We start from the raw sequence: 13602 nt of genomic DNA, 5'->3' as shown, positions 1-13602 counted from the left end.
AAATAACTCAGAAACTATAAAACATTTCAAAGTAAAAAGTTCCAGCATGTGTCTCCACAGTCAGCTGAATTATAAAAAATGTGAATGGATTTTCTAGGTGAAAGTGATTTTGGGCAGTTAAGCGTGGGCTCTCAATGTGTTAAGTGTTCTTCTTAACTTAACTCTTTCGGCACCACAGCACCATCTGGTGGAGTTATCTTGCCGCCATGCCTGTATTCTCAATGGTGAGCACTTTTAGTTTGAAAGCCGGTTTGGCCAGAAACTGAGAGTCAGGAAGTAAAAATATGCTGTGTAACATGTCCCGCGATTGTCATTTAATCCACCCAAAACGTTTAGAGAAAGGAGCCACAAATCAAGCTTGTTTTTGGTCTAAAAAGAAAAATCCTCCTGTCCACATGTGGAAGTGTCCTTGGGCAAGACACTGAACCCGACACTGCCTCCAATGAGTTGGTCGTTGTGAGCTCACCACCATTGGTGTGTGAATGTGGGAAGTTAGGACGCTGGCGTCGACTGTTTGCTGCTTCACCTCCCAATGTATGAATTCATGAACCATTGTATAGCGCTTTGAGCACTTGGACAAGCGCTATAAAAATGCAATTCATTAATATGATACATATCTTATAGTGTAGTGTAGTATAGTGTATTCATGACACAGGAACAGCCTTATTACTTGCGCAAGCAGAGCGTGCAAGTAATGTTTTTTGTCCGGTGCTCCGATGCGTATGTCCCGTGGCAGCGTATGACGTAATGATTCATTTGTGCTTGATATGGCATTGGTGTCAGATTACATACATGGATACATGCGGGGGCATTACCTTTAATCCACCCGACACTGAAACATATCATTATTACGTCACCATCGAGAGCCAGTTCTACCCTGGCATTGGTACATATCTTCATCACGTCATACGGAGCTACGGACATACGCATCAAACGACCCAAGTAACCACAGTATACTGCTAATCAACCTACTTGCGCAAGCAGAGCGTGCAAGTAATGTTGTTTATCCGGTGCTCCGATGCGTATGTCCGTGGATGCGTATGACGTAATGATTAATTTGTGCAGATTACATACATGTATACATAGGGGCATTACCTTTAATCCACCCGACACTGAAATACATCATTATTATGTCACCATCGAGAGCCAGTTATACCCTGGCATTGGTACATATCTTCATCACGTCATATGCAAGTAACCACAGTATACTGCTAATCAATTTACAAATTACATATATACATAGAGCCTCAACCACCTTGCCCCGAAGAAGGCCAAGCCCCCCAAGCAGTCCCAGACCGCGGCAGATAGCACCAGGCCAGCGCCTGATAAGAAAGCTAAATTCTATTCCATTTATTTCACAGAGAGGCTGAAATTTGAAAGTTCGTAGCGGTCGACAGTACTTGCGCGCTCTGCTTGCGCACTGGCCTACTTGTGTGCAACACGCAAGTAGGCACTCGACAGAGTGCAGTTCTAGTTATTAAAGTTGTTATCCATGTCACATCAAAGTCCTTATTAGTAAAGTATTTATTGTATTCCTTCATTCCAGATCAGTGTGTGGAGTCCACTCTGCAGGTGAAGATCAGTTCTCCAGCCACAACTGGTTCTATTGAACAGGTACCTGAAGACCACCTTAAACAGGAACCTGAAGACCACCTTAAACAGGAATCTGAAGACCACCTTAAACAGGAACCCGAAGACCACCTTAAACAGGAACCTGAAGACCACATGGATCTCAGTAAGTTTAACGCACTGTCTTTCTTCTATTGGTGAAAGTGGGTCAGTACTAAGGGTGTAAATATGTCTTTATTTATTTTATTGGTGAAAGTGGGTCGGTACTGAGGGTGTAAAGATGAACCGATATGAATCGGTTATCGACTTAAGCATTAACAATGTGACTACATCTTAGAGTATATAACAATGTGACTACATCTTAGAGTATATATTAATAGACGGCACCCGGAGGAAACCCTGAGGCGAAATGGACATAGTGGCCGAATTTGTCATTGCAGCTCGAGCCTGTTGACTATCATTGCGCACGTTCATGTTATTGGGCCCATGACACGTGAACGAATGTTTTATACGTGAACGCGCACAAACGGCGCAATGAGACAACGCCAGCGTCGGCTTCGTTTCCAAGGCAACAATCACACCCTCAAATGCAAATAAACGTCAACGACCAGGATCCCAGGACTCTCCACAATGTTGGAAAATGTGGAGAAAGAGTAATCTGTTGATACTTCTTCCAGGCACTACTCTGCTCTGAGTTACAAGATTCAAACCTTTTATAGAGTCTCCTTGTATTGTTTTTCCTAGACTTTCTGCACGTCGTTGTGTGTAAAGAGGAGGTTCCACCTGAAGAGGAGAGGAGCTCCAGTCTGGTCCAGGAGGAACCACAACCTCCACACATTAAAGAAGAACAGGAGGAGCTACTTCAAAGACCAGAAGAGGCTGGTGGGTCAACGTTGACATTACTAGCAGTGGAAAGTGAAGATGATGATGAAAACAGAGAGACAGAGCCTGTAGCCGGAACCTCAACTGAACACATGAAAACACAAGCTGATGTAGAGGACTGTGGAAGAACATCACAACCAACTAGTGATGAGCAGCTCATCTCTTCACACTGTTCTGAATCTGACACTGAAGACAGTGATGAGTGGGAGGAGACTATGGGAGATCAGTCAGCTTTAAACACACTGAAATCACAAAACACACAAAATGTGGGAGGACAGCTCAAGCTGTCCCAGGACCTGAAATCATCCAAACAACCTGAGTCCATGAGGAGTCACACAGGGAAGAAAGGTTTTAGCTGTACAGAGTGTGGCAGAATGTTTAATCTAAAGGGGAATCTAAACAAACACATGAGGATTCATACAGGGAAGAAAGATTTTAGCTGTACAGAGTGTGGTAAAATGTTTAATCTAAAGGCAACTCTAAAAACACACATGATTCATACAGGTGAAAAACCCTGTACTTGTACAGTATGTGGTACAGGCTTTACTCAGACGCAGCATCTAAAATCACACATGAGGACTCATACAGGTGAAAAGCCCTTCTCTTGTACAGTGTGTGGTAATGGCTTTACTGAGAGAGGTAGTCTAAAAGCACACATGAGGATTCATACAGGTGAAAAACCCTATACTTGTACAGTATGTGGTAAAGGCTTTATTCAGACGAGTAATCTAAAAACACACATGATGACTCATACGGGCGAAAAGCCCCATACTTGTACAGTATGTGGTAAAGGCTGTAATAGTACATTTAATCTAAAAACACACATGAGGACTCATACAGGCGAAAAGCCATTTCTTTGCACAATATGTGGTACAGGCTTTACTCAGACGCAGCATCTAAAATCACACATGAGGACTCATACAGGTGGAAAGCCCTTCTCTTGTACAGTGTGTGGTAATGGCTTTACTGAGAGAGGTAGTCTAAAAGCACACATGTGGATTCATACGGGCGAAAAGCCCCATACTTGTATAGTATGTGGTAAAGGCTGTAATAGTACATTTAATCTAAAAACACACATGAGAACTCATACAGGCGAAAAGCCATTTCCTTGCACAATATGTGGTACAGGCTTTACTCAGACGCAGCATCTAAAATCACACATGAGGACTCATACAGGTGAAAAGCCCTTCTCTTGTACAGTGTGTGGTAATGGCTTTACTGAGAGAGGTAGTCTAAAAGCACACATGAGGATTCATACAGGTGAAAAACCCTATACTTGTACAGTATGTGGTAAAGGCTTTACTCAGACGAGTAATCTAAAATCACACATGAGGACTCATACAGGCGAAAAGGCTTTATTCAGACGAGTAATCTAAAAACACACATGATGACTCATACGGGCGAAAAGCCCCATACTTGTATAGTATGTGGTAAAGGCTGTAATAGTACATTTAATCTAAAAACACACATGAGGACTCATACAGGCGAAAAGCCATTTATTTGCACAATATGTGGTAAAGGCTGTGTTAACACAAGTAATCTAAAAACACACATGATGACTCATACAGGCAAAAAGCCTTTTTCCTGTACAGTATGTAGTAAAGGCTTTAATCATACGAGTAATCTAAAAAGACACATGAGGACTCATACAGGTGAAAGCCTTTAGTTTAAGACATATGATCAGTCAAAGCCTTTAGGTTAAGACATATGATCAGTCAGTCTAATCCAGGATGATAATGATGCAAAAGCAGAATAATTACATAATCTGACAATATCAACATGACTGAATAAAACACACATTAATAGTTTCTTGTGATGTATTTTTGTTTCATCGTGTGTATGGATCTTATTTTCTATCCAACATGATGGAATTTCATGTTTATTTTCTCTTGCATTATTCCCTCCAGCTCATAGGTTACTTGTAGTACAATATGAGCATCAGTGTGTGTCCGGTCAGGATTTAAAGTCATATTCATTAATATTCATGCAATAATTATTATGTTCATTGATATGCAATAAATAATGGTGCAGTAAAGTGCTGACAAGCTGCTGGGTTTGAGACAGTTGAGTTAGTTTGTTTGACTTTGATCGTTTATATTCTGCAGAGTTTAGTCTCTTTATTGAGGTGTTTTTCTGAACTTAAAGAAACTCTTTTATACCTGGGTTACGGTTATGGAAATATTGATAATGTTTTAGTTTTCTTGGTTTAATAAAGGTTTCAACACTACAGGTTCTCTATGTGTGATTTATCATTACAGAAATGTTATCAAAGATGTGTTGTATTTACCCCATAACTACTGTGAACAATACAGTCATTTTACAGCCTGTATACCTTGTTACTACAGAGTACATGAGTAAGTATTAATTTTACACTCTGCATACATTGTAATACTATTCAAATTATTATTACAGTCGTGGTGGTTGTTGTTTATGTGACTGTTGGTCAGTTGGAAACTAGCCTACCTCAAATCTCAACCCGCACGCACACACGCACACAACAGTGTTTTTTACATCATAGTGTCTGAGCAAATCGGCTATTTTATGTCATGATCTACGATGATTAGAGCGCCCCTCACTTCACAAGGGTGTGATTTTGTTCTTTTAACATGATCAGAAAGGTATAGGCAGACGCTTGTAGCTTATATTAATGCCTATACTTATTACATTTTGTTTAACATGAAGAAAAACATTTGAAGAACAATAAAAACAAACGGAAGTCTCTCTTGTAGCAAAAACATAAGAGTAACTAAAATGAAGTGGACAGCCAACTAGTGCTGTATGATTCTGAGTCACATTACATTAAGTGGACAGTCAACTAGTGCTGTATGATTCTGAGTCACATTACATTAAGTGGACAGCCAACTAGTGCTGTGTGATTCTGAGTCACATTACATTAAGTGGACAGTCAACTAGTGCTGTATGATTCTGAGTCACATTACATTAAGTGGACAGCCAACTAGTGCTGTGTGATTCTGACTCACATTAAATGAAGTGGACAGCCAACTAGTGCTGTATGATTCTGACTCGCATTTAGAAATGAGATCTCTAGGTGTCTGAATCTAGATCTCGATCTTTCTTCAATTAATTGTGCAGCACTACTTCCTATGGGGAACCAGACTGGAAAAGTTGTACCTGTTTTTAACATCCATCTAGAGTCTAAATTGACGTCATAAAGACCAAATTAGAGGAATATAAAAACATTTGAAGAACATACTGTACATACAACCAAAACAAATCACACTTGTGTGAAGTGAGGGGCGCTCTTATCATCGTACATCATCATACATTATCTCATTCCGGCCAATCACAATTAGCGTCATGTCATCATGACGTAAAATAGACTATGACGTAATATTGTCCATTCATTGTCAACGAGAATTGAATGTTTGTGTCGGACAAAGTTTGTGGACAAACACCAAAAGCTGGATATAGGAGGGGCTAGCACCCCTCAAAAAATCACCCTCCCTGTGCCAGTGTGCCAGTGATCACCCTCCCTGTGCCAGTAATCACCCTCCCTGTGCCAGTGATCACCCTCCCTGTGCCAGTGATCACCCTCCCTCTGCCAGTGATCACCCTCCCTGTGCCAGTGATCACCCTCCCCTGTGCCAGTGTTGCCACAGATGCCTAAGGTTCCCAGCCCTGCTCTACTGTACAACCACACAGAATGTTCCCAGAATTGCACCATTATAGTTTTATTAACTGTATTGTGTTTACTGTTGCTATGCTGCTCTCTATGATGACTGAATGTTCTCTCACAAGACCAGCTCTGATCTAAGCAGCCTAATTGTGAACACTGGTGTACTGGTGGACGGGTTTCTGAACTGCCCACAGCCCTCCTATGAGACACAGACTGGTTTCTGAACTGCCCACAGCCCTCCTATGAGACACAGACTGGAAGGTCCCTGGACCACCTGGAACCCCTCAAGGACCACTGGTGGTCCTCAATGACTTTGTTGTTGACGAAGTGTATCTGATTGATTGATTGATTGTTTTTATTTCACAGTATGTAGAATGGGTACATTTCAAACGAAAGCCCAAGTCAAAACAAACACTGCTTTCCATGATTAAGCATTATTATGTGACCGGTGGCCAGAATGAGCCACATAGGAACTTTAACAATTTACTTGTTCGCCTCTTGAGAAAACACATTCATATATATATTCAGGCGCACTGTGTAAAAGTAGTAGGGAGATCAATAACTCCTTTCTGTATATTCATTAAATGGATAAGGTACACACAAGGTTCGTGTTTTTCACCAGGTAAAAGAGCATTGCAATTGAAGGTACCAGGAAGAAGGACTGAGGCGGAAACTGTTTTTGTAGGTGGTTACAATATCAAATTAGTTTATTTATCTAAGACAGAAGGCACTCCAAATGGCCGTATAAAACACACTTATTTATACATTCTAAAACCACAATCCTAAAAACATATACAAACTAACTAAACCTAAAATAAACACTTAACCAAAAAGAAAAAAAAGGAAGGACGATCACTTGTTAAAACTGTTCATATCATCATTTGTGCCAGAGGTTGTGGACTAAAGTGCGGGGTGCATTCGGAGGACAATCAGCCCGGTGTCCCTGGGGCAGGCGTCTACTTCTTATTGATGTTTGTCAATTTTCCAGTAGATAATGAGGCAAAACAATTAGGTCTAATCAAAAGGTTTATTTGAAGATAATACAAAAATGAGAATAAGTCCAAAAGTAAAGTACAACGATGAATCCAAAAAGAATAGCTGTGCAAGCAGCCGATGAACCGTACAGAAGTAGAGTCGCACTTGTTCCTCGGTTGTTAGTCTGGCATATTAGCTCCCTTCACTTTGGCTGCCCTCAGATTATATAGAGGATGATTTCACAACACAGATGATTTCACAATATCACCGATACCGAGCCGGCACACGAATATTCCGTAGCCTTTCCCAAGTTTCTACCAAAACACATTAGTCATCCTTTTCTCAGAAGCTTCCAGAACATTTGGATACTGCCAGAACATTTGGATACTGCCAAAAGGTCGACTTGACATGACAACAAGTTATCGTACCGCACAAAGCATCATACCATATTCCCCACCCAACCAGTTCTGATCTTGAGGGAGTAATCAGAATATCTGTGGTGTTGCAACACTGTACTGGTTCAGATGGAAACCACATGTCACACAAAGGACACAGTGCTGGGACCACATGAATACACTCAGTCAGAGAACAAATTGAAGCATACATAGGTCAAAGGGTTAATAGAATATACACCTGTTTATATAGAATGATACGCCTCTATATGTATGATTCCTATACATTCTTTACACTGTAACACACATGAGACGTGGTGCCAATTCAACTGTTCCAAACATACATATCCTATACTAAGATGTAGCCGTAGACAGGTGCATACAGGTGAGTACTGTGTCGGTTCGATACTTACAGGCAACCCTGTCTGTGTCTGGCGTGCAGTACCACTGGTCCCCGTCCCCAGGGCTGGACTGGCCACAGGTCATACCGGGCATTTTCCCGGTGGGCCGCGACCGTAGGGGGCCGCCATGATTTAAAAAAAAAGGGGAAAAAAACCCTTTATTTAATTTTTTTATTTTTTTTAATGTATCCCCTATCCCATACATGGGCTACTGGCGGCCTGAGGGCCACATGTGGCCCCCACCTTCACTTAATGCAGCCCGCAGGTTAATATCAACTGTAGGCCCCCCAGTCTACAGTTGAGGGATGTTTATACCATCCCTCTACACTGGGGGTGCTGTTTATACCATCCCTCTACACTGGGGGCGCTGTTTATACCATCCCTCTACACTGGGGGTGCTGTTTATACCATCCCTCCCCACTGGGGACGCTGTTTATACCAGTCAGTCTGTCATACCATCCCTCCCCACTGGGGACGCTGTTTATACCAGTCAGTCTGTCATACCATCCCTCCCCACTGGGGACGCTGTTTATACCAGTCTCTCTGTCATACCATCCCTCCCCACTGGGGGGCACTGTTTATACCAGTCAGTCTGTCATACCATCCCTCCCCACTGGGGGCGCTGTTTATACCAGTCTCTCTGTCATATCATCCCTCCCCACTGGGGGCGCTGTTTATACCAGTCTCTCTGTCATACCATCCCTCCCCACTGGGGGCGCTGTTTATACCAGTCAGTCTGTTATACCATCCCCCCCCACTGGGGGTGCTGTTTATACCATCCCTCTACACTGGGGGTGCTGTTTATACCATCCCTCCCCACTGGGGACGCTGTTTATACCAGTCTCTCTGTCATACCATCCCTCCCCACTGGGGGCACTGTTTATACCAGTCAGTCTGTCATACCATCCCTCCACACTGGGCCCCCACATGTGGCCCCCACCTTCACCTAATGCGGCCCGCAGGTTAATATCAACTGGCGGCCTGAGGGCCACATGTGGCCCCCACCTTCACCTAATGCGGCCCGCAGGTTAATATCAACTGGCGGCCTGAGGGCCACATGTGGCCCCCACCTTCACCTAATGCGGCCCGCAGGTTAATATCAACTGGCGGCCTGATCTAACCTCTTAATTTTGATCTGAAAGTGCACCAGATTGAAGCATTTTCATGGCAAATTTACAGATGTTTCTGGACCCGTGAGGGGGGGGGTTAGCGCCCCCCCCCCCGGCGGTGCAGTGCAGGGGTGGGGCCACATAATATTATGTTGCTTAGGGCCACTAAACGCCTAGAACCGGCACTGTTTGTATCATTTATGTTGTTCTGTAAAAGTGGTGGTATTAGGGCTTGTTTGTGTGTGTGTGCCTCGACGGAGTGGGTGGAGGAGTTTCTGCTATCTGCGCGCTGGTTGTGGTGGGCCGGTCTGGGCCAAATTCACGCGAAAATGACCGGGCCGAATTTTTGTCCCAGTCCAGCCCTGCCCGTCCCTCTCCGTCCGGTGACCGCTGTCTAGGCTCGTCTCTCTCGACTCTCTGTCTCTGGATCTCCACCAGCGATGTCGATCCCAGAATGACTCGCTATTTCAATATCTATACTTTGTTTCACTCACTCTTTCCTCTACACAGCCACGCTCAAGTTGTCGTACTGTGCCGACTCGATAGCTGGCATGGGCACCGTGGTGCCAGATCAGTCTCTATCCTTTTAATACTCTATGGAGCATCCGCCGCTCGTTAACCAACAGGAACAATGAGGAACTATTATTACACACACAATACATTTACATGTGGAAACAACACAATGCATTGCTGTGCTAGGATTATTATTGTTTAAACCACATAAATCCAGCATAAGGAAATAAAGAAAAATAAAAAAATAAACAGAGAAACCTTCTCCTTGACCCTCTCACAATTACACTATGCTTTATATTGTGTCTAGAACATCCTTAATGTAAACGAGATAAGGGTTTATTATTCCTATAAATAAAGAATGTCAATCATCATCACCATCCATGTGTTCAGTAACAGTGTTTAACATTCATGTTATTCCTAAAGCTAGTGGAAGGCAGTCCATTCATCCTTACATGTATTCAGTAACAGTTACACACCGCCTCCACCAGATGGCAGCAGAGAGGCAGAGGCGTATGCTCCGTGTGACACGTTGACCCGGAAGTAGATGCGTGTTGTTGGCAGGGTTGCCAAGTCTGCTTATTTCCCGTTACTTTTGGCTTAAGACTAATTATTAATATAATAAATGACCAAAACATTAATTGTCATAGACATACATAGTATTTATAATGATAAATGCATCAAATCTTTTTATTAGCATTATATGGTCATATTATTGGGTTTGTTTTGGCTTGTTTTTCTTGATTTGGCTTTAAGAGTTGGCTTGTTTTTGGAGGTGGTTTGGCTTATTTCTCTCACTCAATGTGGCAACACTGGCAGTGGTTCTTTGTATTCAGCGTAATTGCGGAATCGGAGAGAAGCTTGTTGTTGATCCTGACCTAATCTAGAGAAAATAGACATTTTCCACATTCTATAAGTTCTAAGTGTATTTAATACACATTCTATATTACAGTAGGAGCAGAAACATTTACACATTATATAAGTTTATGTTACATTAAGTCGGTTCTTCGGTGCCAATGAAATGTTGTGACGAGTCACGACCCGAAATCATCTCGGCTCTCCAGCGGTGTTTCCTCCTTCATTCAGCCCAGCTTCAAGTTCCATTCGTCGGCGTTGAAGCCAAGGAAACAGCGGTAGTTTGGAAGAGAGTCTCTTTGGTGTAAATGTCTCCTAAAGGAGGTAAAACGAGTCCAATGGAGTCTGTACGGCTGAAGATACATGAACACATGACGTCAGTGGTGGGAGAGGACATATTGTGCGTTTTGGACAAACACACAACAAGCGGTGATGTTTGTCGGCTCAGAGTGTTTGTGTTGGAGCGCCTCAGTGCGGCCGCACAGTTCATGGTCAACCTTTTCCAGAGAGAGATGGAGACACTAGAAACTCTGCTGGAGAAACAAAACAAACTGCTGGACATTGACTTTGATATGGACATCGATCTACACAATGCAGGTATGTGTGTTACACACACAACACCAAACTACACACTGCAGGTATGTGTGTTACACACACAACAGAAAAATACACACTGCAGGTAGGCTATGTGTGTTACACACACAACACCAAACTACACACTTCAGGTAAGCCTATGTGTGTTACACACGACACCAAACTACACACTTCAGGTATGTGTGTTACACACACACAACACCAAACTACACACTGCAGGTAGGCCAATGTGTGTTACACACACAGCACTAAACTGGTATACACTGCACAAGTGCACGTACAATTTACAATTTAGGCAGAGCGACTTACAGTAAGCAAGCACAAAACATGGTAATACATCAAATACATGAAAATAGTCAAGACTCGTGTAAGCTAAGTTTACAGTGGAATATTGATATAACGAAACTATGTGTATACACTATAGAGTGCTATGTCTACATAAATATATATATAGACAAATGGGCATCTAATTTAAATAAATGTAGCCTATGCATTCGCCTGTAAGGTCGTCATGGCTAGGGCAAGTGCTATGGGCTAAGATGGAGTCGGAATAGGTGGGTTTTCAGACTACGGCGAAAGATTGGGAGTGAGTCTGCAGTTCTGATTACAATTCATTCCATCGTTTTGGGGCCAGATGGGAGAAGAGTTTGGGACGTGTGGAGTGTTGTCCCAGTGTTTTTAGTGAATGTACTTCCAGCTTCCCTGCGTTGGCTGATCTGAGCGAGCGGGAAGGTTTGTAGGGTCCGATCAGACTTGCGAAATATGGGTGTGCCATACCTTTGGTTGCTTTGAATGCCAGCATCAGAACTTTATACTCTGTGCGGGCAGCGTCCGGGAGCCAATGGAGGGAGCGGAGAAGGGGGTAGACGTGTGAGAATTTTGGCTGGTTGAAAACCAAGCGAGCTGCGGCATTCTGGTTCAATTGGAGAGGTGTGCATGTGTGCATGCCGGTAGGGCAGTAAGGAGAGTTACCATAGTCAAGTTTTGATATGCAGGGCTGGGTGCAATAACCGCAATATCGCCATACCGCCGGTATACAACGCATACCGCGGTATCGGGTTCGTTACCGCGGTAAAAAAAAAAAAAGGTCCTAACCCTAACCCTAGTTCTAACCTTAACCCTGGGTTCTAAGCCTAAGTGCATATGGTTGATATGAAATAAAGTGTATCATAATAAACAGTGAGGCTCAGTCAGTCTAATCATATGCCAGCAACACCAGAGGGAGTTCAACAAACCATGTGCAACCCAGATTCGGCACAAACAAGTATTGATTGATTGATTGATTGAACTATTTATTAACAGTTTGCAGAATTACAGTAGCCTACATTTCAAGCACAACTCCATACAAAGACTGTTAACTGCGAGTGGACGACCCAATAAAGCATTACACTTGTTTACAAGAGGGTCCACCTAAATTCATTTCACTCCTATGCCACAAAAATGTGGAACGCCCTACCAACTGTCATTAAGACATGTAAATCCCTTGACTCCACCCACCCCCACCCACCCCTTTCCCCCCCACTGTATATGTTTTCCCCCCTTTTTTACCTCCTTTATGATGATTTCCTGTTTTTGGCTTTATAGAAGTGTATAGTGTACAAAATGTTATGATGAATTGAACAAGGTGGACCCTCTTGTAAACTAGTGTAATGCTTTATGGTGTCGTCCACTCACAGAGTAACAGTTAACAGTTTTTGTATTGAGTTGTGCAAATGTACTGTAAACTGTTAATACAAACTTAAATCAATCAATCAAGCAATAATGTTAACTCATGGCTTGGGGACTGGGGAGGCGCGCAGTTGCTGCGTGGTGTGGAGCGGCTGGAAGTTGAACCTTTCAATTCATCATATATTAAATCTATCAGTTAACTTGGAATTTGTTTAATATGTTTAAGATTTTAGGTTCCATGATGAGGGGACGTTTTTGAATGGTGACGTGTTTGTTTCATGCGATGCGCTGCTGAGCGGGCATTTCATTGGAGTGAGAATGGTTGCCATTGCGATTCCAAGTGAAGACAGTGTGCGGGATTCTTTTTTTCTCTACTTCTCAGTTCCAGTTATCCGACGCACCTGTCCATTGTAGGTGTGCAGAATGACTTTTTCTTAGTCAGTCAAAAGATAAAAACAGTTCTGTCCGTCCTGTCTGTACAGCTCTCTCTCTCTCTCTCCCTCCCTCTCCCCCTTTCTCTTCTCTCGCTGACAGACATCAATACAAAGTTGAAACCTGTTACAACGATGCGCCCTTATCCATAGGCTACACGTTTAGCCTAATGTTTCTCTCTCTCTCTCTCTCTCTCCCTTCCTTTCTCTTCTCGTCTCTCGCTGACAGACATCAATACAAAGTTGAAACCTGTTACAACGATGCGCCCTTATCCATAGGCTACACGTTTAGCCTAATGTTTCTCTCTCTCTCTCTCTCTCTCCCTTTCTCTTCTCGTCTCTCGCTGACAGACATCAATACAAAGTTGAAACCTGTTACAACGATGCGCCCTTATCCATAGGCTACACGTTTAGCCTAATGTTTCTCTCTCTCTCTCTCTCCCTTTCTCTTCTCGTCTCTCGCTGACAGACATCAATACAAAGTTGAAACCGTTACAACGATGCGCCCTTATCCATAGGCTACACGTTTAGCCTAATGTTTCTCTCTCTCTCTCTGACGGTCTGAGCAATGCACGATGC

General features: G+C 43.0%; 1 protein-coding gene across 5 annotated transcripts in view; it reads left to right on the top strand.

Annotated features, from left to right (window-relative positions):
* LOC306943732 (uncharacterized protein) overlaps window positions 1-13602 on the top strand; it is a 699978-nt gene that overhangs the window by 27888 nt on the left and 658488 nt on the right. Inside the window, exons 3-4 of one of the 5 annotated variants that reach the window (XM_079530260.1) lie at window positions 1547-1735; window positions 2314-4678. In XM_079530260.1, the coding sequence (XP_079386386.1) occupies window positions 1547-1735; window positions 2314-3827 (1703 nt within the window). In that variant the 3' untranslated portion in view covers window positions 3828-4678. Of the gene's footprint in view, window positions 1-1546; window positions 1736-2313; window positions 4679-10329; window positions 10928-13602 lie in introns of those variants that run through there. The other 4 variants (XM_079530264.1, XM_079530261.1, XM_079530263.1 and 1 more) reach the window with 4 other exon arrangements.

Source organism: Electrona antarctica (assembly GCF_951216825.1).
Source record: "Electrona antarctica genome assembly, chromosome: 2".
Taxonomy (NCBI): Eukaryota; Metazoa; Chordata; class Actinopteri; order Myctophiformes; family Myctophidae; genus Electrona; species Electrona antarctica.
Note: the sequence above shows the minus strand (reverse complement) of the source record. Positions and strands in the feature narration are given on the sequence as shown.